A 26061-nucleotide genomic window follows, 5' to 3' on the forward strand; every position below is an offset into this window, starting at 1 on the left:
AATAATGGCATTTTACCCTTTTCTTCAGTGTTTCTATTGAAATAATAGTTTAGTTTTTAACACATACTAAATGTTTAACAATATGTCATTACCACGTCATAGTTAGCATTCTATTGGTACATATAAGGATGCATATTGTGCATACAGTATTAGAACTCAGAAAAATCTGTTAAGATGGCCATGCATGAGACTGCATTGTCAACTTACAGATTAGGACCCTATTTTGTTTTGAGATAGTTATGTGATGGGGCCCTTAAAAATCACAGCAATCCTCCTGCCTCAGTGCTAAGATTACAGGTAGGAATCACCATGCTTGGCTCAAATGAATCATGTTAATTTCCTAAAGTGTATTCCACCAAACACTGGTCCAGAGAGAGACTGAGCCATCCAAGTACTCAGGAGGCTAGTGTAGGATGATTTGAGTTTGAGGCCAATCTGAGCATCGTATCAAATTCAAGAGTATCTTGGGATATGTAGCAAGAACCTGTCTCAAGAGCCAAAATGGTTTAGTGGTCTAGCCTGAGAAGAGTTGTGTGCTCCTTCAGGGAGTCAGCGATGTTTAGTGTAAAGGGCACTCAGAAGTCCACTTGAGAAGAAGATGAGATTCTAACAGTGAATATTCTGTCTTCATTAGACAGAATATTTTTTTATTAGAACCATTAGTAGTAATTAGTAGTAATGGTTCTAATAAAAAAGGATAAAAGTATACTAATAAAGAGTATACAAATGTTTGAAAATTTATAAAATGTTTCAGAATTTTTTTAATGTTATACCTTGGTCAGTAATTAAAATGTTGCTATTTATTATCACTAACAAATGAAAGTCTTTCATAGTAAAAGGGAAAACAACACTATTCATCTATATATTCCCTGATCGCTTTAATTCCAAACTTTCGCTATTAGCATGTAAGAGCACAAAACCAAGATTCTAATGTCCTTTAAAATTTATTTTTTTATTTAGAAAAGTCCATCTGTTTTCAAGACTGGGAAGTTCCTTTTAAAACCTTTGACGTTCCTTTTGAAACCTACAGGGTGGATTAGTGTCCATAGAGGGAGCCCAGAAATAGGCTGTGGAGTGTTTCGGCAGCTGCAGTCTGCTAAGCACCCGGTTCCAAGCCTGGTACATATGGGCATAGCTTTACCCAATAGCAATAGACTCCTGGAAAAGTGCTGTTTCATTTATGAAGTGAGCAAGAATAGCAAGTATGTTGTCTGTTGCCAACAAGTAGCTGTTTACTTTCCAGTTACTACTTGAAAGGTTACAGATACAGTTGTATCCCATCAGAGGGTAGATCCAATATTGTAACAAAGGGCAGTTCCATGTTTCTATAACAGGGTGGTTCCAGTGAAGTCAAGAGGTTTGCGGGGTAAACCTCTATAATATAAATGATAGTCAGTGGCAACAAAGAGGGTTTTGAAGGGTCCACTTCCACTAGAAGACACTAGAATCAAGGCCAGTTTGAGCATACAGCCACCTCAGCCATACTGTTCTGTCCCCCGTGGCCTTCCCAATCTGTTTGTCAAATTAACAGATCTTTAATTAACAAATTAACACGTCTTACTTATGACTCAAAAATGAAAGGTTTTTATTTCTGAAAGGGCAATTCACTTTTCTATTTCCATGAGTATAATACATTACTGTTTCAAATAAAAGGCTAGAAGAGATCAAATTCATTTTCAGGTACTGGAGAATAATACATAATAGTGTCATCTTTTTATATTGAAACCACTCAGCCATGTGCATTACAAAAAATGATTAGGGTCAGAGTCTGGCCCTGGTGGCCCTAACACAGAAGGCTTGGCCACCCACTCTCAGTTGGCCAACTAAACAGACAAGTAATATTGAAAAGCAGAGAAAAGAAATGTATTATATGAAGCCACAATGAAAAGAGGTAAAAATAAGTCTCATGACCCTCTCCCCTGATCTCTGGTACTCATCTTTGGGGTCTTGACATGGAGGCTGAGGTTTAAATGCCAGGAAAGAGATGTGTATAACTTAATAGTCCTGGCCAAGATGTGGTCTCTCCTTCAAGATGATCTGACAACCTATCAGGACTGTCTGAAATTCCTGTTTGGAGACAAGTTCTCTCTCTGCTTGGCATCTCTGCCTTTTCCTTCTCTGTGCATGAGACTTGTGAGGAAATTTCAATTTACTGGGAACCATTGTTACAATAGTCTCACACAAAGAAAGAGGCATGTGTCTGTTTGTTATTATCTTCATTCTTGTCAGGACAGTTGTGCCCTGCAGTGCAAGTTAGAGCCGTTCAGATTTAACAGTCAGCACCACAAAGAGATGGGACATTAGTAGATTCTCTTTTGAAAGAAAGGGTATTAAAGGGTATAGTCAAGACTAGGCCTAGGGCTTAAAGAATGCTAAAAGGTGGCCTGCTAACTACCTTTAAGACACTGGCAATCAAGCTTAGAAATATGTCAACAAAATATATAAACCTTTATACTTTATTAAAGTTTTAATGAAATGGCACTCAGACATTTTAAGTTTGTAAATCTGTAATAAAGAATATTGAAAGGATGTTTATAATTCTTTTGCATAGGAGGATAATAAATATTATCAGCTGGAATTAGTCAATCGAGAAACTAACTTCAACAAAATATTTAACACAAGTCCTACTGTTGGTGTTATTAACCCATTGGTTAAGGTATGTGCCGTAGACATGGTAAAGTAGGGGAAGTGCTTAAGACCTTGAGGGAACTGGGCTAAGCTATATGAAGCTAGTAGCATAAGGTTAAAGCTGTCCAAAATGTTTTAAGTATAATAATCTTCTGCTAAATTTTATTAGTTCTTTATTTGTTCATCTTCAGAATGAGCTACTCATTTATTAGTAATTTAGACTCCTTAAAATATTTTATTCATATTGAAATACTTTGGCTCTACCTTTATGTTTTCAATATTTCTTTAAAAAAAGTAACCCTCTGACTCAAATTAATTTATTGTCATTTCCTTATTGATCCCAATCCTCTGTGGAGTTCAGAAAGACTCCAGCCTCAGAAGCCAAGGAGTTCTCCCTGGCTCCAGGCCTTCCATACTAAGGGATCTAAAGGTGAACTGCAAGCTTCACTTTTACATTCTTCGACTCTTCTTGACAATTTAAGTATGGCTTTTTCTGAATCATTATTATTCTCTAAGAACAAATGGAAAAGCCCTGAGTTAGTTTTGGCTAACTTTTATATATCATTATACCCCAAAGCCCTAGTGTTTGGGCATACTGCATATTCAGTGAATATAATACATTGTAAAAAATTATCACACTTTTTTTAAGTCAACATAAATTATTCTGTAAATAAAACAAGTCATGAGTAAAATATTATGGATTTCACATGGATTATGAATCTCTTAGGAGAAATTAATAATAAAATAAAACTTTTATTAAAGCTGCTTTTTAATCCATATTTTATTGCTTCACATTGTGCTGATTTCTGCTAGACTCTGACCCAGAAATTTTATTTTTGAACTTTATACAATTTCTCAGTTTAGAATACCAAATATGCTTTTTCTTCATCAGTGCTCTAAACTTTGAACTTGAATGTTTTGCTTTGTCTTTAGAATTTCACATAAAAATTTCTCAATAAATAACTGAATGGGTGAACAGAATTAATTTTATGCTGGGTTTTTGTTTTGGTTTGATTTTTGAAACAGTCTCATGATACCACAGTTGCCCTTAAACTCACCTTATAGCCAAAGCTGGCCTTAAACACATCCTGTAGCCAAGGCTGGCCTTGAACTACCTCATTCTACCTCTACCTAATTGCTCGGATTATAGCTGTGTGGCACCCACCTTGCTTTAATTTAATTTTTAAAATTGATAATTTAGGACAACATAGCTTTTAATTAGAAAACATTTTAAGACTTGTATAAGCAGCATACTAGAGAATTTTTTGCTTTTATCAGAAATACTTTTCAGCTTTAAAACCACTATTTTAGAATTTTACCAGAGGTACCGGTTTTTTTGGCTTGTTTGTTTTTGTTTTTGAGACATGGTCATACTCTGCATCCTTGGCTGACCTCACTATATAGACCAGATTGGCCTTGAACTCATAGTGTTGGTATTAAAGGTATGGCTACCACACCTGGCTATCAACTATATGACTTCTCAAACAAAACAAAACAAACAAGAAACTGAACCCTGGTCAAAACGCTAAGCTGTCTCCGTAGCATAATGAGAAAAGGCAAAAAAAATTCAGTATTGAGAGAACCTCCCAGCTGCTGTTGACCCCCAAGAGCGGTCAGGTTTGCACACAGTTCTTTCTAATGCTAGAGATACCCTGTATCATGGGCTCTGTCAGTCACAGGGCTGGATTATTTTAAGTAAAGTAAAAGTTCTATCTTGTATGTTATTTCTATTTTTAAAACTAAATTAATTTTGCAAGAAAAACAAAAATCCAGCATACACCCAATTAGAAAACATGTAAGAAGTCTTTTATAAGGTACTAATTTTTATTTTTCATAATGGTTGCTGTTCATCAATTCTAGAATTAGGAATATAATTATTTGAGACCAAAGTTGACAATTTGAAAGCTGACAAATTTTGTGTTCACTTTAAATGCATTTGTGTTCATCTTATTTGTGTTCATTTTAAATGCTGATTGGACGCTAAAAATTGATTACGCTTGCCTTTAGCCTTTACATTATGAACTAGTTCATGAAACTGCCAATTAATTAAAAATGTAGATATAATTATACAGATTTAATTCTCTCTCTTTAGAAAGATGTCACAGAGAATGTAAAATGATATTATTTAAGTCAGCTTTAAGTCTTCAGTAGAAATGTTGAGATTTGTTTCAAACTACAATGCCAAGCATTTTTGTATTCCTTTTTTTTTTTTTTCCAGGCAAGAACAGCCTCTCTTTGACAGATGGATAAAGTTCATGGACCTCTCTTTTAATATTATGTTTAACTAAATGCCACCTAATATTAGCCTAAACCCACTTACCCTTGTGGTGTTTGAGGAACTTCTCCTACCTCACTTGTTCCCTGCACTCCGCACTCTGACCTGTTCTTGTCTTTCCCTAGTCCACTTAGTGGTTCAGGATTAGAGGTGACCCACTCCTAACTGTCCCTTCCCACATGCTTTCTGTCTTGGCAGCATGTCTCTCTTTGAGGATTCCATGTAGATGAACACTTTCAAGGATCCCCAGACCACACTTTGGGTAACACTGGTTAATTTTAACATCATGATTTGACACAAAGGTTCAAAAAAAAAAAAAATTCCCACACCAAATTTACATCTCCTACTATTCCTGTTTCCTTGTTGGCTCTCATGCAGGGAGTAAGTATTCTCATGTGTGTCATTTCTAACGCAGCAAAAGAAGAAGAACGATAAGTCACCAACAAACAGGTTTGTGAGTGTTCCCAATCTAAGTGCTCTGGAATCCAGTGGAGTGGGCAATGGACATCCTGCCCGCCTGGAACCCATTCCCAATTCTCCAGTCCATGGTGTTGAATTCAACAGCAACAAGCCTCTGCCACAGCCACTGCCACCCAAAGAGCCCAAGACATTTTTGAGGTGAGCCCTGTCTCACCAGTAGTTTTTTTTTTCCCTTCTTCTTCTTCTCATTCTTAACTTGAGAAATTTCTGTTCTTACGTTGCAGAAATCCACTACTCCAAAAACCTAAAAAAAAAAAAAAAAGAATCTGAAAATCTTTTACCACCTATCTAAAGAATTCTGTTTTGACACTGTCCAAAGATATTTTTTTTTAATTTATCACTAGTGAATTTTCTAAATACTAACAGGTGTTCACATAATTCATGTGCTGAGAATTTTAATATTAATATCTTACCAAGGTTTTATTAATGCAAACTAGTTTTCAGGGCTTTAAGATCATATTTTAGCTATTAAAAATTTCATTACTAATACTTTCCGTACATAGGTATTTTCCTTTATGCTTATTAAGATACATGTGCAGATTGCCAATTTTAAAAAAACTTAAGCTCTGAGAACTTGATGTAGTTAAACAGATAAATTTAGAAACAAATCAGTTTTAAACTAATTCTTGTTGAAGTTACCTAAGAGTTGATTACATATATTAATTTTGAAAGAATTACATATTACATTACATATTAATTAATTACATATATAAATTTTGAAAGAAATGAAATCATTAAGTCATTACACAATCAAAATAAAAAATGTACTATTTTATGCTCACTTTATTACAACTGATTTTTTTTGTTGTTGTTGACTCAAGTTCATATTTTTCTTATTTTTACTAAATCCTAATAAGTCTACTAGTAAGTCTTACAGGTGGAGTTTGTATTTCTGCTTTTAAGCTAAGTGATTTCTAGGCTAGCTAATGACTAATTATTCTAAAGAGTAAGCAATAGACTGAAACATCGTCTCCTCTGTCTCTGAATGTGTCTCCTGCTAAATATTCTGTGTTGCTTATTTCCTGTGCACGAGTGCGTTCAGGTATCAGTAAGATGCATGTGCATGAGCTCAAGAAAGCTGACCGCTGGAGTTTCCATTACACATTGTTGCGTGCCTTGTAATCCCCCAAAGACGGTAGGGATGCTTTCCTTTTCTTCAGTAGCCCAAAGAACCTTAGTTAGAATTAAGACTAGGACAAAACTCGGCTTTAATGCACTCTGTGGAGTATCTGCTGATGGAATGGTGGCAGCTTAATAGAAATATGCCAGCAGTAAAGAGAACCAAACCTTGCTTGACTTCAGTTCCAATGAAGAATACACATGTGAGAATCAAATGCTTGTATCAGGTTCTGATAACTGAAAAAGAAATTTGCCAAAAGAGGGGACACTATTTTGTTCGCTCTCTTTTCCCACAAACACTCAGTTTTATGGTTTTTGCCAGTTGCTTCCTATGGAGTAACCGTGGCATGGCTCCCCTGCCACGGAGTACAGGTGAGCTGCCACTGTACCTGCTGTTCTCAGAGGACCCACTCTAAAGCAGAGGAATAGCCAGTCCTCAGACAGTTCTGACGCAGTTTTAGAAGTCAATGTTTGTATTTAATTGCTTTCTGGTTACTTTGCAAACCATTTAATCCTGGGTTCCGTGTCTCTCTTTCCATGAATTCAGTCCTCCTCAGAGTGAAGCTCCCCCCGTGGCTTCTCCAGACACCCAGCGCCAGGAGTGGTTTGCCCGGTACTTCACATTCTGAAGGAACTGAGCTGGCACATTGGACCATTACAAGAGCATGACTGTATAGGAATCATTATGTGGACAGGCTTTCCTATGTAAAACACTGTGAATGAGAAAGTCTTTGTCTCTCCAACTTGAAAATGCACTGTATTTCCTGTGATATTTATTGGAATCGCTCTCTGAGGTACTATACTCTATTATGTGTGTAATTATAACAATTATTTTTATTTGAGATGGAAGTCTTTAATCTTTGTAATTACTGCATAATAAATTTTGTTAGAACAAATGTTTTTTGTTTTTGTTTTCTATTAAGTGTGCTTTAAACACTTTTTAATACCAGGTATAAGACTTGTCAATAAGATTTGCCGCACTAATGATCATAAATTGTTACTTCATTAGTTTTCAAATCAATATAGGGAAGTCTATTAATACCTTTCATTGCTATGTATAATTTTAATTGTCAACATTTGTAAATCCAGAATAAAAGAATTTATGTAAATTGTGTACTTCCAAGTATATGAATTTTTGTTGGTTTATAGTTTGTTTGTTTTTTTTTTTTATTCTGATAAACTTTTCAATACAGTTAACATCTATGATCACTTAGGGCCAAAGTTGCTATACAAAAAGCTCTACTATAATGTGTCTTAAAAGGCAGGTCATGCCAGGTCTGGTGGCCCATACCTTTAAACACTTTGGATCCCTGCGCATTGGAGGTCAGCCTGGTCTATATAGGCTCAGCCAAGCCTGTACAGTGTGAATCTGTATTTTTAAAAAAAGCCAGCTTGTCCATTTTCATAGTATCACACTTCATGTTGACATATAAGCACTAACCCATATTTGGTTTATTTTTGCTCTTAGGACCACTTTTTATGACTGTGTATGTACATATATGCATATATTTTTGCATACATGTATGCACACATATATGTAGGGTCCCAAAGTTGATGTGAGGAATCATCATGGATGCTCCTTTTACAGTATTTATTGAGGCAGGTCTATCAGTCAATCCTACAGTTTACTGAGGTGACAAATCTTGTTAGCTGATCTCCTGCCTCCACTTTCCAGGACTGAAATGAAAGGTGGACAACCATGCCCGCCTAGCAATTACGTGTGGGTTCCTGGCACACTGACTCCCCCAGTCCTTACATTTGTAAAGCAAATGCTTTAACTCCTAAGCTTTAGTCCATCTTAGCAAAACATTTTCATTGTGACTCCAAAGAATTGCTTCTCAATACAAAGCGAGCGATGGAATTAGGGGATACCGAGGTAATCCTGTTTAGAATTGTAGGCTGAAGCATCTCCAAAACGATGCAGATGCCACCAGCCATCATTGCCTAAAAGTAGCCTGAGTTGTGAGCATGTAAAGCATGGGTGAGACTTTCAAAACAGGGTCACAATATGCAGCAATGATTTTTGTATTACAGAAAAGCCACTGATTGTACCTTTAATAACTAAATTGAATAATTATTACCTATCAGTTGCTGGCCAAAAGACACTTGAAGCTGATGTTAAAAGTCGCTTTTTCCTGTTAGTGGGTAGTTTCTAAGAGAAATGTAAGAAAATAAGGGGATGTGGCCTTTCTGATGGCTGCTGTAGCTGTGTGACCTTCATCCCCAAAGATTAGTGTAACAATCGAAACGAGCTTGTCTTGGGACTTTCTGGAGAGAGATAAGCGAATTGTCTGTCTACCCCAAAATGGAAGGAACCAATAGAACAAAGAGTCCAGCAAGTCTAGATTCACAAATAAATGAATTTATTTGGAGTTGTTCACATGAGATGATGGATGCTGGGGTGGTTTGCACAACAGAAAGTCCCATGCAGCAGCCACAAGATGTGACTCAGTGATAAGAGTACTTTGTGGACCTGAGTTCAATCCCAAGGCTCTCACAGGTTGTTCTCTGACCTTCCTAAGTCTGAGCCCCTGGACCCACCACAATAAATAATAAACTTTTTTAAAAAGTACCACCACGTTATTTTTTTTTTCTTTACCTCTTATCTACTTTCATGTGGCTGAACAGGAGGGAGTGGTGACTGGAATGGAAGGGAAATGAGGAAGGTCTTCTGTAGGCCTTAAGACCTCTCTCCAAAGTGGAAAGTTCACAACTCAATTCCTTTACCATAGACCTAGTTATCGGTTGTATTGCCCAGCTTGTTTTGTAGATGTCATTATAGGTCATGGTCTTCTGCAGGCTAATAGCTCTGCTTCAAGAGGTGACTCTGAGTGTGTGTATATATGTGTGTGTGTATAAAGGCTTGAGAGTACCTATTAGCCATTCATGATGGTTAACACCTGTAATCCTAGCATGTGGGACTCAAGAGAATCCGGTTGTTGACTACTTATGAACTACCTAAGAAAACCCTGTCTCAAAAAAAGAACTACTTCTAGTAATTGTAGACTCAAAACCACAACTATCACCTCAGAGGGGATAACAGATAGTTTATTCTGGAGCAAATATGAGTGACCGTGGCCCAGCTACTCCAATTCCATGGTCCAGTGCGCTAAGACTTTCGTGAAGTTTTTACAGTAACAGAAGAAAATCATCAAGACACTTTTCAAATACACTGATGGAACCGCGAGTTACTCAGGTCTACTGGTTAATTTTAAACGTCTATTTGCCTCAACCCAGAATTACCTGAGAAGAGATGGTTTTTGTTGTTCTGTATTTCAAGACAGGGTTTCTCTGTGTAGCCCTGCCTGTCCTGGAATTAACTTTGTAGGCCAGGCTCTTTTCAATCTCCCAGAGGTCCACCTGCCTCTGGCTCCCCGAGTGGTGGGATGAAAGGCTGAAAGGCGTGCACCTTGACCCCCACCATGACTGCTAGGAAGACAGTCTTAACTGAGAAACTGCCTGTATCAGATTGAATGATAGGAAGGCCTGTAAGGGACTCTACCCTTAACTGATATAAGAGAGCACAGCCCCTTGTAGAAAGGACCATCCTTAGGCAGGTAGTCCTGAACTGTGTAAGAAAGGTAGCCAGGCTAGCAAGCATCATCTCCCACGGCTCCTGCCATACTTCTTTGGCTGTAAAGTTCACACTTGGGTCAGGGTTAACTCTGAAATAGCTAGCAGGTATAGTATCAAATTACGGCCTTGACTTTCCTCCGTGAAGGATTAGCACCTGGAATTTTAAGTCAGATAAACCCTTTAAGCTTCCTCAAAGTTGCTTTGGATTAGGATATTTTTCACAGCAGTAGAAATGAAACCAGAAGAATGAAACAAAGCTTGGAACTCTCTGCTGTAGGCCTTGGATGACATTCCTAACTTTTAAGTTGGTGGAAGCCAGGGGTCTGAAATGTCCAAAAGGGGCTGGAGAGAGGGCTCAGCTGTTAAAAGCACACAGTGCTCTTCAGGAGGACCCAGGTTCGATTCCCAGAACCTGCATCAGGGAACTTTTAACTGCCTGTTACTCCAGCTCTAGCAGACCCAACACCCTTTTCTGGCCTCTCTAGAAACATTGCACACGTGCACATACCTACACACACACATTTCATTAAAAATAATAAATCTTAAAAACAAATACATTCAAAAGGGTTTTACCAGCTAATCACAAGACGGTTGGCAAGAAATACCTTTTAAGGAGTTTAGAGATGGCCTAAAGTGAACTAGGTTTTGGAACTGTCATATTCAAATCTTCACAATCATGGTTCTAATCAGTTCATCAGATTTTAGTACATTCAATGTAAGGTGTGATTGTTTTTCATTTGTTTTAAGACAGTCTCACAATGTACCCTAGCTGGTCTAGAATAAGCTACATAGACCAGGCTGGCCCCGAACTCATAAAGATCCACCTGTGCCTGCCTCTCCCTCGCCTAGGATTGCCAAGCCTGGAAGCAGGTACTTTTGATACGGGTTCTTCACGTGCAGTGGAGCCTTTCATGGTTTGCTTTTTTGGCTGTACCTCAGGGAGCTAGGACACAGGATGGTCAATGTCACCTGAGCTTCAGCCCAGGAAAAATAAAATGTAAATAATGAGTAAGAATGAACATAGATTATAAATGAATTAAGGAAATGTGAGAAAGAACTGAGAGTGGGTAGGAGACACAGTATAGTGTAAATGAGAGATTTTATTACATCCTCAAAGGATGAGAGGAGGCACTAGTTACAGAGACCCTTACAGAAGAAAACACTCCTGGAGTGAGAGTGGACAATGGTCCAAAAAACAACTGTGCAGGGTCCTCCATGCTTAGGCCAGGGGTAAATACTATTTTCTCAGGTCCCTAGAATAGACAGCTTTCCTGAAGGGTGTTTTCCTATTTACATAATTGCCAGACCAATTTGGGTCAACTTGATTTTGAGACTGGGTTTCACAAAACCCAAGCTGACCTCGAACTAGCTATGTAGCTGAGGATGACCTTGAGTTCCCGGCCTTCCTGTTGTACTTTCCTAATGCCAGGATTACAGGCACAGGCCACCAAACCTGCCAGTATGAAGGAACACTTACAGGTGGGGACAATGATAAGCCTTGTCTTTTCCAGAAGCCTTCCTGATGTAACACTGTAATCTTATTGGCATTCAGAATGTCATATCTATACCCAGGGCCAGAGATTCAAGGATACAACTCAGATCTTTTTCTTCTTTTTCCTTTTTTAAACCAAAACTTCTTTAACAAAATAAGTTTTTGAAAAAAAATTTTTAGAATATAAAATCTATAAAAGTAGCCATGCTAGAAGGAAGTAGCTTTCCCTTAATTGGCCTCAACAAGCCCCGCCTCCATCTTCTTCATGTCAAAAACTCCACAAACTGCATATTAAACTTATTCACTCAGAAATTTGGATACAGACTTAAAAACAAGAACAGAACCTAAAAACTTAGGCTTACTTGAGGCAGATACATTAAACTTCTTATTTGTTTGTTTCCTCAAAAGGGGGGGGCACTCCTCCCCTACTGACAAACCCCAGCCTATCAAGTCTCATCATGACTGCCTGAATCCTCTTCCTCTGTGGCCTGGGAAGGCCACTTCGCCAGAGGGAAGTGATCAAGGAGCAGACAACAGAGTCCATGTCAGAGAAAGGACTTATCCAGGGATAAGTGACCCGACATCCGTTCTTAAGCCCATACACAAAAGAGTACGGTTCATGGTAAGAGTGCTTACCTAGTAACTGTAAAGCCCTGAGTTCAATACACAGCAAAACCAATTAAAAATAAATACTGAATGCTTTCCATGTAACATCAAAAACAAAAAAGATGTTTTTCCTCCTCAGATTTAGTCAACTTGCACTGGATCAAAAAGGCAAGAAAAAAAAAAATGGAGGGAGACCTCACTCGTTTGCCATTGTGCTGAGCTGCTGAGGAGTCACCATTAGCGAGGCCTACCCTTCCAAACTTGGGAAATTTATGGACAGGAAGTTATCATTGAAATTAAATGGTGACAGAACATGTACAAGGAATACTACCGGGCTTTGGTCCCTTCATGAATCTTGTGATTGACTGATGAGTGTGTGGAAATGGGCAGCTAGTGGGCAACAGAGTAATATTGGGATGGTGGTAAGACGAGGAAACAGCATCATCATGTTAGAAGCCTTGGAAAGAGTCTAAACAATGTCTGTTCAGAAGAGTGTCCACATCCCTCCCCAAAGGGCCTGTCTGTGATGTAGACTTGGGTCATGTATGTATATTTTCATATGAAACTTTAAATAAACTTTTGTGATACTCAAAAAAAAAAGTGGTGCCCAAATGAGAATAAGAAGGAAGTTAGCTGACTGTATTCAGAGAGAATAAAACCATGTAAAAGCTGGACACGGGGTCACATACCTGTAATCCCAGCACTTGAGGAGGCAGAGGCAGGCAGATTGCTGTGAATTCAAGGCCAGCTTGGTCTACAAAGCGATTCCATGACAGCCAAGGCTACACAGAGAAACCCTGTCCTAAAGAACAAAGCAACAAAAATGAAAAAAAAAAATGTAGAAAATATAGTGAAATCTACACGACTACTAAAATGTGGTTTTTAGTGGACACAAGATCAATGTTTTAAAATCAGCTGTACCTCTATTTTAACAAGAAACACCAGGAAACTGAAAATCTAAGGATTTAACGTGTGTAAGGATAACAAAATGTCAGGTTTCCTCCCCTATCCTTTGACCTGGGAAGAAAATGTGACAGGGACAAATCTGGAAAAATAAAATAAAAAATTATTGAGGGGCTGGAGAACTGGCCCTGAAATTAAGAGCACTTGTTGCTCTTCGAGAGGACCCGAGTTTGATTGCCAGCACCCACAGAGTACCTCACAACCACCCCCAACTCCAGAAGATCTGACACCCTCATCTAACTCCTTTGGCCCCAGGCACACACATGCTGCATATACATACATGCGAGCAGAACACACATACACATAACATGAAACCTAAACCTAAAACAAACATTACTGAGCCACCATCTAAAAGTCATATGAAACAGGAGTTTACATAGGCTATTCTCCCGGACCTCTTCACTTACTGTATCAGGAACTAAAACTTCAGCTCTCGTTTCAAGGCTCATGCTGAATCTGGAGCCTCTCAGCCCCTCAATAATTTTTTTTATCTTTTTTCTTTCCACATCTAGCCCTGTCACATTTTTTTTTTCTCCAAGTCAAAGAATATGGGTAGAAACTTGAAATTTTTTTCTTTACGTTACACTGAAACTTCAGTTTCCTGGTGTTTCTTGTTAACATAGAGGAGGAATACAACTGAATTTTAAACATTGATCTTGTGTTCAGTAAAAAACACTTAAGTGTTTTAGTAGCCTTTGTATAGATTTCACTGTATTTTATACATGGTTTTATTCTGTTTGAATACAGTCGGTGTACTTCTCACTTTCTTTTTCTTGCCTTTCTTTATCCAATGCAATGCTGACTATATGTGAGGAGGGAAAGCGTCGTTTTGATTTTTATTCTACATGGAACGCATTTAGTATTTTACATGGAAATCCAAACAGTGGGGTGTTTTTGTAAAGACAGATGATAAGCACATTACTGGAACACAATACGAAGTTTGATAATAACCCCACACAGATTTTCAACCTCAGCGCGCGAAATGCTCTTCGGGGAAAGGGAAAGCTCTGAAACAAAGTCTAACACAAAATCATACACCACTTAGAAAACTTAGTTCCAAATGGATCAGAGACTTTCCCTGAACGAAAGAAAAAAAAACAAAAAACCTCACCTTTACCAGAAAGCATACAGAAAAATTTCCTCTGCTGTGACCTGGATTAGGCAGATCCCTTAAATACATGAGCAGTCCCAAAGAAAAACACCGAAGAACCAACACACAATTATTTTAAATACCTAAATACCTAAATACCTAAAGACGCCCAACCATTCACAGCCAAGTCCCAGATTGCCCGCGGCCCGCCCTCACACGTCACCACGGTTCTCCTTGGCTCCGCCCTAGTCCCCACCCCGGGTTCCCGGGTCTTGGAGCCGCGGAATTCCCTGTGCTGTAACTACTCCGCCCTAAGCCCGCCCCCGAGCCCCGCCCTCAGCCCACCCCGAGCCTCCGAGCCCCGCCCTCAGCCCGCCCCAAGCCCCCGAGCCCCGCCCTCAGCCCACCCCGAGCCTCCGAGCCCCGCCTTCAGCCCACCCGGAGCCTCCGAGCCCCGCCCTCAGCCCGCCCAGACCCCGCCCCAAACTTTCTAGTCCCGCCCCTCTCCCTGGGTTTCCGCCTCCCGCTCGCGGGCGACGGCGTCGGTAGGGCGCGCGCCTGCCTGCGTCCCTACCCGGAAAAGCCGCCGCGGCTGAAAGTTTAGACTGTGCGCGGCTCCGCGTCCGGGGGAAGTACAGGTCCTGCAGAGGTCGGGCGAAAGCGGCCGGACGAAGCCTGCGCGCCCCCGCGTAAGGCCGGGTTCCCCCCGACCTGGAGCGGCCGCGCGCACGCCCCGCCCCCCCCACGCCGCGCGGTGCGGGCCGGCGGTGGCCACCCGCGGGAGCAGCGCTTTCCTGGCGACCGAGACAGTGCGTGTCAGCCCGTAAGTGACCGCCGCCGCGTGTCCCGGGGATCGTTTCCCTCCCGTGGTTAGCGTGAGGTCTCGCTCACTTGCTTTAGTTTCTTGACTACCCAGCGGGGCCGGGAGACACAGCCAGCCACCTGTGGAGTGGGAGCCGAGCTTGGAAAGCATCCCTCCGCTCGGCTCCCGCTCGCCAGGAGGCGCGCAATGGGCGCGCGCCCGAGAGCGGAGCGCAGCGCGGGGTCGAGGCGCGCGCCCCCGGCGGGGCGTGGCCACGGCTTCCGCGGGGCGGGGCTTCGTGAGCCTCAGGGACCCGCGCAAGGCTGTGTTCCCAAACTGCCGTCTTTTTGGCGCCACCTTGCCTTCATTCACCGAATGAACTAAAGCTAAGCCATTTTATCTGTTTGCATTGCCAGATACCCAGCAAGGCAAAAGGAGAGGGAATTTGATAGCTGTACAACCATCGTTTTAGTGTTATCTTACTTTCACTGATTCTCTGAAAAATCATGTATTTATCTCTTAATCTCATACTATCCTGTAAATGCCAGTATTCTTAACTTAACTGTGATTTAACTTTGCCTTTCATACTTCCTAGCTAAGCAGGTCTTCAGAGAAGGCAGAGTGCAGCTAATAAGCAGCCATTGTGATCCAACTAGGAGATGCTAACCTGTTCTTTAACTTTATGTTTTTAACTGAAATCTCAATCGTTGGATTTTACCAATAGACTGGGGAGCCAGATGCTGGAGTGAAAGCCTGCTAGCTCAGAAAGAGGCAGAGAAAGCACTCAGTTGATCCTCCTCAATCCATGTCCCAAAGAAAAAAGAAGACTCCTTCTCCATGCTGTCTCAGAAAACCTCAAACTGAATGTCCCTCCCTTCTACTTCCTGTGGCTCTCTCTATCTGTTCTCCTGACTTCCTCTTACTCTCTATAGTTGTTTCCTCTGTTCACTTCTGACAACTGGTTGCTTGCTCCGCCTCTTGACCTATGGTTAATTTTATTTAATCCTGTTCAGGCAGAAAGCTCTTGGATTAAAGGTGTGTGCTAGGGCTGAGCCACACCACAACTAGAGTCAGGTTTTTCCAGTAAACAACACATTCTTGGGGTTCACAGTGTGATCAAGTATTCTGTAGCAATTTTATATCAGTCTTCTTCAATTATCATATTTGTCGAGCATGATAAATGTTGAATAAAAAAAGTAAGTCTAGTTGAAAGCACACCTTTGCAAAGGTACTTGCTGTGTTTCCAAACTAAGACTCAATTGCAGCTAGTATGGACCCCTCTCCCCCAGTGCCATTAACAGTCTCTTCTCTGGAACTTGTCACCTCCCCCCTTTGTGTGCTCTGTGTGCACACGCCTGAAGTTATATGCAACACATGTGTGTAGGTGCCATCAGAGGCTTGAAAAGGGCATCAAATCCTCATGCAAATGGAGGTACAAGCAGCTGTGAGCCCCTATATACATTGGTAATAGCATCCAAATCCAGGTCTTCCAGAAAAGGGGCAAGTGCTCTTAACCACAGAGCCATCTGTCCAGAATCTCTCTTTTGCATTTATTCATACTACATTTTTACTTCTTCTAGAGCAGTTTGTTGTTGTTTTATTTGTTTTGTTTTGAAGACAGGGTTTCCGTGTGTAGCCTTAGCTGTCCGGGGCTCAATTTGTAGACCAGGCTGGTCTCAAACTCACATATCAACTTGCCTCTGCCTCTCGGAGTGCGGGGCTTACAGGCGTGCGCCACCACATTCGGCTAGAGCAGTCTTGTTTAGATCTGTTGCTTGGGTCACTGAGAGCCTGGTGCTTTTTACTGCATTTCTTCTTTCACTTGTGAGGATAGTTTCTTGTGCATGGCAGGGGTTAGGAAATGGATATGGAGCTGATTTAGGATTTGTGATATGACCGTGTATATGAACATGAGATGAGCTCCTTATGTCTGTCAAGAACTTCACTATTTTCTTTTTTTATTTATGTTTGTGTGAGAGAGAGACAGAGTGTATATACTATAGCATCTGGTAGAAGTAGAGGACAACCTGACAGCTTTTGGGAGTTGGTCCTTGCCTTCTACCTTGAAGCAGGGTCTCTCTCATTTCTGCAGCTGCACTGTGTGTTCTAGGAAAGTTGGCCCTTGCACTACTGAGCGACATTCCTGTCTCTAGCACCCGTGTCACAGTAGCAGTACTGGAATTACATATATGATATGCGCTACTGCCTCCAGCCTGTTAAGTAGGTTCCAGCCATCCAGACTTGGGTCATTAGGTTTGTGCTGCAAGTACTGTCCCTCCACCAGGCCTCCATCTTCGGCAATTGGGTGTTTGTTTGTTTGGTGGGGGCGTTGAGACAGGGTTTCTCTGCATAACACTGGCTGTCCTAGATCTACCTAGCATTGTAGACCAGGCTGGCCTCAAACTCACAGAGTTCCGCCTGCCCCTGCCTCCTCAATGCTGAGATTAAAGGTGTGCTCCACCACTGCCTGGCAACTTCACTGATTTTTAAAGCACATGTTTTATGTACCCGTAATGAATAATTCCTCTCTAGGTAAGATTGGATTCAGGCATTTTTATTTTGTGAGGATAGTGTGCCTCAAAGCTGAGATGGTTTCTCAGCAAAGGATCTTTTTGTTAAGTTGTGTGCAAAGCTTGAATAGCAAAGGTATGATACTGTCCTTTCCTTCTCTTTAGTAATCTGGATTCGACATGAACAGTGAGCAGGTCACACTGGTGGGTCAAGTGTTCGAGTCCTATGTTTCAGAGTACCATAAGAATGATATTCTCCTGATCTTGAAAGAAAAAGATGAAGACGCTCACTTCCCAGTTGTGGTTAACGCTATGACCCTTTTTGAGACCAATATGGAACTTGGAGACTATTTCACCGTGTTTCCCAATGAAGTCCTAACTGTTTTTGACAGTGCACTTCGAAGGTCAGCCTTGGCAATTCTGCAGTCCCTTCCTGACCCTCAGGGGTTTTCTATGAAGCAGAATCTTCATGCCAGGATATCAGGTAAGCCATGAGAGGGTGCTGTTGGCATATAATATTCTCGGAAGATTTGGATAAACTATAACACATGTGGGACTCAGGTATAATGCTGGCGGGGGGGTGGGTATGAGCACCTTTGATCCCAGCACTCTGGAGGAAGAGACAGGAAAGTCCCTGAGGCTTGCTGGCCAGCCAGTCTCACGGAATTGGTAAGCTCCAGGTTCAGTAGAGACATAGTCACAAAATCCGACATGGAGAAATAATTTAGGAAGGTACTAGACATGAGTATCTGGTCTCTGCAAATGTATACCCCCCACACACACATACCAGAGTAAAGTAAAATATAAGACATAAACATTTCCCCCCTAAAATTATATTATTGTAATATTTTCTGGGAAAAAAACTCTGCGGAGTCCGTTATCAAAGTATAAGTTGGCGATGTCATCTTTCCATTAGGTTTGCCTGTTTGTCCTGAACTGGTAAGGGAACAAATCCCTAAAACCAAGGATGTGGGACACTTTTTATCTGTCACTGGGACAGTTATTCGAACGAGTCTGGTGAAGGTCCTGGAGTTCGAACGGGATTACATGTGTAACAAGTGCAAGCACGTATTTGTGGTGAAGGCTGACTTCGAGCAGTATTACACCTTCTCTCAGCCATCTTCATGTCCAAGCACAGATGGCTGTGATTCCTCAAAATTCACTTGCCTCTCAGATTTGTCTTCATCTCCAGCCAGATGTCGGGATTACCAGGAAATCAAAATTCAGGAGCAGGTAAATATGACATAAATGAGAACAAAGTCACAGATTTGGAGATATTATTTTATTCTAGTCAAATGGCTGGGATTGGAGAATAAAGAATGGGAACAAATGGCCCTGTACCTTCACTCTGTGGAAGATCAACGTCAGATTGTCAAATATATAAAAATGTAGGTTTTAGACACTATGAAATAATCACTATTTTAGAGCACTGATGAGATTTTAGAACCACTTAATCATGTTAAAATTTACAGGTGAATATTGGACCTAGAGAGATGGCTCTGTGGTTAAGAGCACTTGCCGCTGCTCTTGCAGAGGACCTGGGTTTGGTTTCCCAGCACCCACATATTGACTAACTGTCAGTTTAATTGGTCACCAATCGTTAGCAAGCAGAGTTTGGGGTTTGGTTCAATTTTTTAAAAATGTGCATAAACTGGGCACTCAGGGAGGCAGAGGCAGGCGGATCTCTGAATTCGAGGCCAGCCTGGTCTACCAAGCGAGTCCAGGACAGCCAGGATTACACAGAGAAACCCTGTGTCAAAAAAAAAAAAGCATCATAGTCACTTTTTCACAAATAAAGGGAACTTAATTTCCTTTCATTAAATCAAAGGTTTATTTTCTGATGTCAATCGGGAGATAGGCAGCTCAAGGCCAACATGTTGGCACCTCAGTATGGGGTTCTTACACTTCAGTTTTCTTATCCCTCCATTGTTTTACTTAAATAAGTCTTACTCTGTAGCCCATTGCTGGCCTGGAACTCAGTGTGCATGGGAATAACTTCTGAGAAATGCTGTTTGCAGCTGGCCCTTACAGTTCAAACTCTTGCCCATCCTGTGACCATTCTGTACTCATTGTGCTTATATACTGTATATTCAGTCATTTACAATTAACTGACCCTTAAGAAACAGTGTAGTCAGTCTTACCACACTTTGGACTCTGTGATGTACCTATTCCCTACTTCTGCCTCATGACTCCTTCCTCCCTGACTCAGAACAATGTGTGTGTGTGAGATGTGGTGACTAGACCTGAGGCCATCCGCTGGACGTAGTGAGGCATTGAAAGCAGGGCTACTGTCCATGAAGAATGCTGAAAGGAATATATGGGTATGATATCTGGCTATGGCTTTGCATGATGTCCTGAAACACCTGGGCCACAAAAACAGTATCCTCCCTCAGGAGATGCCCATAAAAGATTAAGAGTGCTTCATTTCTTTTGGAAACCATGTTTGCTATGCTGTTCAGTAAGTAGAGGAGACAGCCTTTGTTCAGGAGTGGACATCAGAATGTTTCAGTGCAAAGCAGGCCCACTCTTGGGAACATGATAGCAAAGATCAGTTCCTTTCTTTTACTTTATGCCACTGCCACATGTATCCCAGGCTGAACTTAGGTAATCCTCCTGTCACAGCCACCTAAATGCTGAGTTTGAGATTTTAAGAAATTCCATGCTGGGATTTTCCCACCACTCTTGATACATGGGTTCTTTTTCTGTGGTGGTTTATAGTCTAGGGTGTTGGCTTCCATTTCGTGACACCTTATTCTGGTCAGAAAACTGAAGAAGGAAGAATGGTCAGGCGCATCTACCATCTAATCAAGTCTTGTCAGCCAACTATTACATGATTGCTTACATGCAAGGGCTTGGGAAACAGTAATTTACAAAATCATGCTGTTACTAAAGAGTAATCCCAGGGACTGGCCGATTCTCCGGGTCGTCAAGCCAGAGATTATGAAAGAAATGTCTCTCCATTGCTAAATAAGTAGCTTTGTCATCAAGTTTAAGTTGGTTTGAATATTTATTTATTTTGACTGTCTACAATGTAGATTATAGTTGGAGAGACAGTTCCCATATTTGGTGTTTTACTCTGTTCTGGTGAATTCTTTTTTAAGCTGTGTGTTTGGCTCTCTGTGGGTCTCGGAAGCTGGGTGCTCAGGGTTGCAGAGCCTGTGGAGTTGGAGCAACGGGTGGCTGTGAAGTTGCTCATCTGGAAGCACAGGAAGAGCTCGCAACCCGAGTGTTATCCTGGAACTCACTCTATAGACCAGGCTGGCTTCAAACTCACAGAGACCCACCTGTCTTTATCTTCCAAGAGCTGGGGTTAAAGAAAGAAGTACAGTACTACACCCAACTTGTGTTAATAAATTCTTTTTTTTTTAAGATTTTTATTTATATATAGGAGTGCTCTATTTGCATGTGTACCTACATAACAGAAGAGGACATAAGATCCCGTTATAGATGGTTGTGAGTCACCATGTGGTTGCTTGGAATTAAACTCAGTACCTTTGGAAGAGCAGCCAGTGCTCTTAACCACTGTGCCATCTCTCCAGCCCCATATTAGTGAGTTCTTAAACTGATAATACTCAGAATTTTCAATAAAAATTCCTTAAGTCCTAACACAATCATATCAAAGAAATAGAAACAATGTCAAGTGCTGCTGTGTTCTTAGATGCTTAGCATCAAGTGAAGTACATTCATTATGTGTCTTGTTTTTGTTTTTGTTTTCCCTAGGTACAAAGGCTGTCTGTTGGAAGTATCCCACGATCTATGAAGGTTATTTTGGAAGATGACCTAGTGGACAGTTGCAAATCTGGTAAGAAATTATTTTTAGTTTTTAAGATAGCATTTCTGTATTGCCCTGATTAGTCTTGGGTGGTCCTCAGCTTTTCCCCTTCCCCTCCCAGCCCCTAGTAACTGGGACTGCAGATGGGCGCTAATGTATGTAGCCAACAAGGATAAACTTGTGGTAGTTTGCATAGAAGGTTCTAAACAGTCATTATTTATTTTTATTTTCCACAAGGTTAAAGACAAGGAAACGAGGGCCTGTGAAAAGTTGGGCTTAGGGAGAAAGAGCTGAGCTGGGGCTCAGTGGTCTGCTGCTCTTGCTGCTTTTTCCAAAAAGGAACTAGACTTACCTAACAGCATTTAAAGACTAAAGCAGCAGAACTGTAACATAGATGCACACTACTAACTTCCATCGGATCCAGGGCTCTCTTCGGTGTTATCTTCCAAAGGGGCCAGTGGATCTGGTGGACAAAGGACTCAGGACATAAGTGTCAGATGCTACTAAAAATCTTACTGCTACCTAAACAAAAGGAGTAATTGTTTCTCTCTGCTGTGTGCTGATGACCCCACCACAGAGGGATACAGATTTTGTAGTTCATTGAAAGTGAATTGTGTCTATACTAAAAATCTTAAGCTATGTTTCTTTCAAATGTCATTAATAATAAAGGACAGGTGAGAGCACTATGCTCACAGCCATTTGTTTCATTTACCTATAACTATAAACCTAAGAAACCAAAAGAAAGAAAGTGCAATCCTTGCCCTTTAGGAATTCACACTCCTCAGAGCAGTGAAGTTGGTTGTTGTGCTGACAATTGTGCTGAAGATCAAAGGGATGGATTTGACTGGGGCTATCTGCAGGACTGAAGCTGCTGGGGCATGGAGGGGTACACAAAGAGATTGGAATGTTTAAGGCAAAGAGCTGTAGTTTTATTAATAGTTTAGATATTAATATAGGAAAATACAAAAATTTTCAATGAATGTTACCATGAAATTCACAATTACAATGAACACGAGTCTGCCATTCAATAAATATTAAATATATGAAACCATTTATGTATTTAAGTATTTTTAGATGCTCTATAAATGCAAGGCAATGTTAGCGTAATAATAGGTAATACTTAAGTTGAGATTCCATTAATTTATATATTATTATAATATATATAATTTATTTATACATGATCTAGTTTTCATCGTAGTATCATGACTAAGTCCTAATGAGACTGGCCACTCTTCATTACTCTGTTTTCCATATAATCACTGCTTATCGAAGTCTGATTTTTACTAATGGGTACTATATCTAAAGTTAAGTTCCTCATTTAATGAATGCAGAAAGAACCTCAGTATAGTCTGCGAGAATTAGGATAATAAGAGGATGTTTCAAGCAACTGTTCATGTAAACTTATTCCACTTATTTTCATCTAAAAACTTAAGAGGAAATACAGTAAAACGCCATTATTCTAGATTGACCCTGAAAGGCCTGTGAAAACTCTTGGAAACACATGTGTAAAACAAACATGTACTGTGTTTGTCCTCATTTGGCATGAAGTTGCATTTTGCTAGAAATGTGCCTGGTAGTGTGTACACTAGCACCGCCATTTTTAATGGTTAGCACCTAAGGAACCTTTCTCCAGGAAATCAAAAGCTCTGCAGATTATGTATCACTCAAAGAGATTTAGACAGTGAAAAGCATTTTGTGTCACAAAAACATCTAATTGGCAGTCTTGGGCATGAATAATTGCCTGTTGCAAGATGGTGTTTGTTGTACAAAATATAAATACCAAGATTAGGCTCGAGATATATTTGACATCCTGCATTAATGATGACTGAAATTTAGGGGATTAAGTTTATGAAATTAATGTTTTGTTTTTGGTCCCCTTTTTTATAGTCCTAAAATAATGGATGTCATTCTTAAATATTTGTTAAGTTACACACTACATTGTATGTGGTATGATCAGTCACCAATGATTAGTAAATGTGCCTAGAAGTTGCCCAGAGTCTTTTAGGAGAACATAAAAGTGTGATAATCTGCCTACCAGTTATTCCTCAGGTAGGAATAACTAAGGCACAAGCTGGTTTTTTTTGGTTTTTTTTTGTTTGTTTGTTTTGTTTTTGTTTTTTAAGGCTTTGAAATACAATCAGAATCCATTGATCTATTATTGTTCATTTCTTCATTGTAAAAAGTGGGAGACTGGGCAAAATATTGACAATCTAAAGATGAATGTATAAGAAACTAAAGTACAAGCTAGACAGCACAAGGCTGTTTCTTTTCCCAAATTCCAAGCTAATGCAGTTTCACTTTCTGGCTGATTAGAGTTTCTGAGAGAATAAATATGTCACACCCAACATGTTGGTAAAAATCTAACACTATTCTTAATAAACGGTAATAATTGAGTGATTATTATATAGCAGATTTAAAATGCTTTTGACTTTACATATTCAGAAACAAGTTCTTGTTTGGAGGTTGCGAATCTGAGGTGTTTTGATCTAAAATTCCTAATTGCTTTCCAAATGATTGTGTGTACTTGGAAGAAATGTTTGAGGCTTATTTCTAATTTCTGGTCTTTTTTGTCAAGTGCTTCAATGCCAAGCCACCATGCTAGACTCATATGGTGCTTTCCTTAGGAGATGACCTCACCATCTATGGGGTTGTAATGCAACGGTGGAAACCCTTTCAGCGAAATGTGCGCTGTGAAGTGGAGATTGTCTTGAAATCCAACTATGTCCAAGTGAACAATGAGCAGGCTTCAGGGATGGTCATGGATGAGGACATGCGAAAAGAATTTGAAGACTTCTGGGAATACTATAAGAGTGACCCCTTTGCAGGTTTGTGACTAAGGGCATTAAGGCTCATCAAAATTGACTGCGTTCAACTCAGTAGTTAAATGGGATATTGCTTGCAGACAGCTTATGTGCTGTGTAAGACAGTGGCTTTATTGAAGGAGTATCATTAGTCATCTTTAATAGCAGTCTTCCTTTCAGGTCCATTTCTGGCATTGTTATTTTGTGTGTGTGTGTGTGTGTGTGTGTTTGTTTGTATGCACAACCGTGTATGCAAGTGAAAGTCAGAGGTGTATTTTGTGTTTTTCAAGAGACATCACCTATATGCTTGTCCTTACTCAGATAGAAGGCTCATATTTTAGGCTCGACTTGCTGGTCAGTGAGCCCTGGGGATCACTTGTCTCTCCTGTATTGGGATTACAAGCATGTGTTTCCATGCCCAGCTTTTCATGTGGTTGTTGGATACTAAAAGGCCAGTCCTCATGCTATTATACATTAAATACATGGTTTTCTAGCATATTCTGAAATAAAGACTGTGTTAGCTGAGGATTTTTGAAATAGGGAGTCAGTGTAAAATACTAATGGAAAGTGCACAGAACAAATTTGTTGTCATAGCAATAATTCTGTATTACACAGAATAACACATCACAGCCTTGGGTTTGGAAAGCATGTTTTTATTGAAAAAAAATCCCACATGTATAAAACATTAAATCTTGTTTTCATTCTTCTTTGGAGGTTTCTTGAGACAAATAAACCTTAAATCTCCAATCTAATATATATTATTTTATTCTCAAGTCACAAGCCAAAGTATTTCACAAAATAAGGCTTCCATTTGTCTATATGTGGATTGTTTTTTTTTTTTTTTTGTGGGATTTTAAAAATATCTGCTGTGCATAATACATGAGTAGTGTTCCTTGATTTTCCTTTTTTGTGGCCTGGGTAGAAAAGAGCCCAAAGTTCCCTACACTGTGGCTTCACTTAGCAAACACTTAACAAGCATACACTTTTACATGCAGTTTTTGACTGCCTGTTCTTAGGTTCAGGTCCTTATAAGAATGTGTAATGCTTCTTTGGACCATGTTCATTCCTTATTTATTCTAGTGCCATAGCTCATCTGCCTTCATTACACCATACTCTTCCCTATATATTCCCAAATTCTTTGTGCTGAAGAATGAAGATCTGTCTGGTAATTAGGAAGTTGTAGCTATACAACTCCTTTGTCAGATAAAGAAGGAAATAAGTATAATAACCTTGTAAGTTGGGAAGACACCATGAAAGCTAAGCAACAGTTTTTAATATGAAGGAACCCATCCCTTTTACTTTCCTAGTATATTTACCAGTATATTACTAGTATATTATATTTACTAGTATATATACTTTCCTAGGGTATACTTTCCTGATATATTTGACCATTTTGAAGTTGTATGTCTTGCTGGAGTGGAGAAGAGAAGTTGTATCCAAAGAGCATCTCTTACAGCCCAGTGCTGCTCCTCTTGTGGTTTAACTTGGCTCCTGAAAGTGTAGGCACTGACAGAATCCTAAGCATAGTACCTGGGTGTATTGAGTCATTTGAACTCATACAGTGGTGATTCGATTATCTTATAGGGGAAAGGTTTTCTGTAAGTTAACTGAGGGCCATGACATTTAAGTAGGAAACTTGGCCACAGACATTCTAATAACATGGTCTAAAACTAGAAATTTGGAAGGGTCTGAATGCATTGTGTTCCATGACAAAGCCATGGACAAGGGAGGCTTTTGCCCAAGATAAGTACTGGGACCTTTGTCTAGGCTGGATACCATAGCCTGTGCACTTTACCACTGGAGTATAGCTTCTGCCAGCACGTGATAACTTGGGCTCACTCTTGAACATGTTTCTTGGGTCCATTCTGTTTTTGTGTGTAACCACTGGATTTTAGTCAGGATCTTGTCTTCCAGACTTAGAGCCCTGACTTTTTTTCTCTAGGCTTT

General features: G+C 40.2%; 2 protein-coding genes and 1 pseudogene across 15 annotated transcripts in view; all 3 read left to right on the forward strand.

Annotated features, from left to right (window-relative positions):
• Positions 1-7614, forward strand: part of Fam184a (family with sequence similarity 184 member A) — a 108101-nt gene extending 100487 nt beyond the window's left edge. For 6 of the 11 annotated variants that reach the window (XM_060373185.1, XM_060373184.1, XM_060373176.1 and 3 more), the window contains 3 exons: positions 2552-2656; positions 5319-5521; positions 7050-7614. In XM_060373185.1, the coding sequence (XP_060229168.1) occupies positions 2552-2656; positions 5319-5521; positions 7050-7131 (390 nt within the window). In that variant the 3' untranslated portion in view covers positions 7132-7614. Of the gene's footprint in view, positions 1-2551; positions 2657-4846; positions 5522-6425; positions 6519-7049 lie in introns of those variants that run through there. The other 5 variants (XM_060373178.1, XM_060373181.1, XM_060373183.1 and 2 more) reach the window with 3 other exon arrangements.
• Positions 7615-12418: 4804 nt separating this feature from the next.
• LOC110557533 (small nuclear ribonucleoprotein G-like) lies at positions 12419-12649 on the forward strand (annotated as a pseudogene).
• A 2123-nt stretch (positions 12650-14772) lies between these two features.
• The window catches only part of Mcm9 (minichromosome maintenance 9 homologous recombination repair factor), a 69489-nt gene continuing 58200 nt past the window's right edge, over positions 14773-26061 (forward strand). For all 4 annotated transcript variants that reach the window (XM_021651967.2, XM_060373187.1, XM_021651969.2 and 1 more), the window contains exons 1-5: positions 14773-15052; positions 17707-18025; positions 18458-18774; positions 21262-21343; positions 23938-24138. In XM_021651967.2, coding sequence (XP_021507642.1) covers positions 17722-18025; positions 18458-18774; positions 21262-21343; positions 23938-24138 — 904 coding nt within the window. In that variant the 5' untranslated portion in view covers positions 14773-15052; positions 17707-17721. The remainder of the gene's footprint in view (positions 15053-17706; positions 18026-18457; positions 18775-21261; positions 21344-23937; positions 24139-26061) is intronic.

This window comes from Meriones unguiculatus, chromosome 20 (genome assembly GCF_030254825.1).
Source record: "Meriones unguiculatus strain TT.TT164.6M chromosome 20, Bangor_MerUng_6.1, whole genome shotgun sequence".
NCBI classification, from domain to species: domain Eukaryota; kingdom Metazoa; phylum Chordata; class Mammalia; order Rodentia; family Muridae; genus Meriones; species Meriones unguiculatus.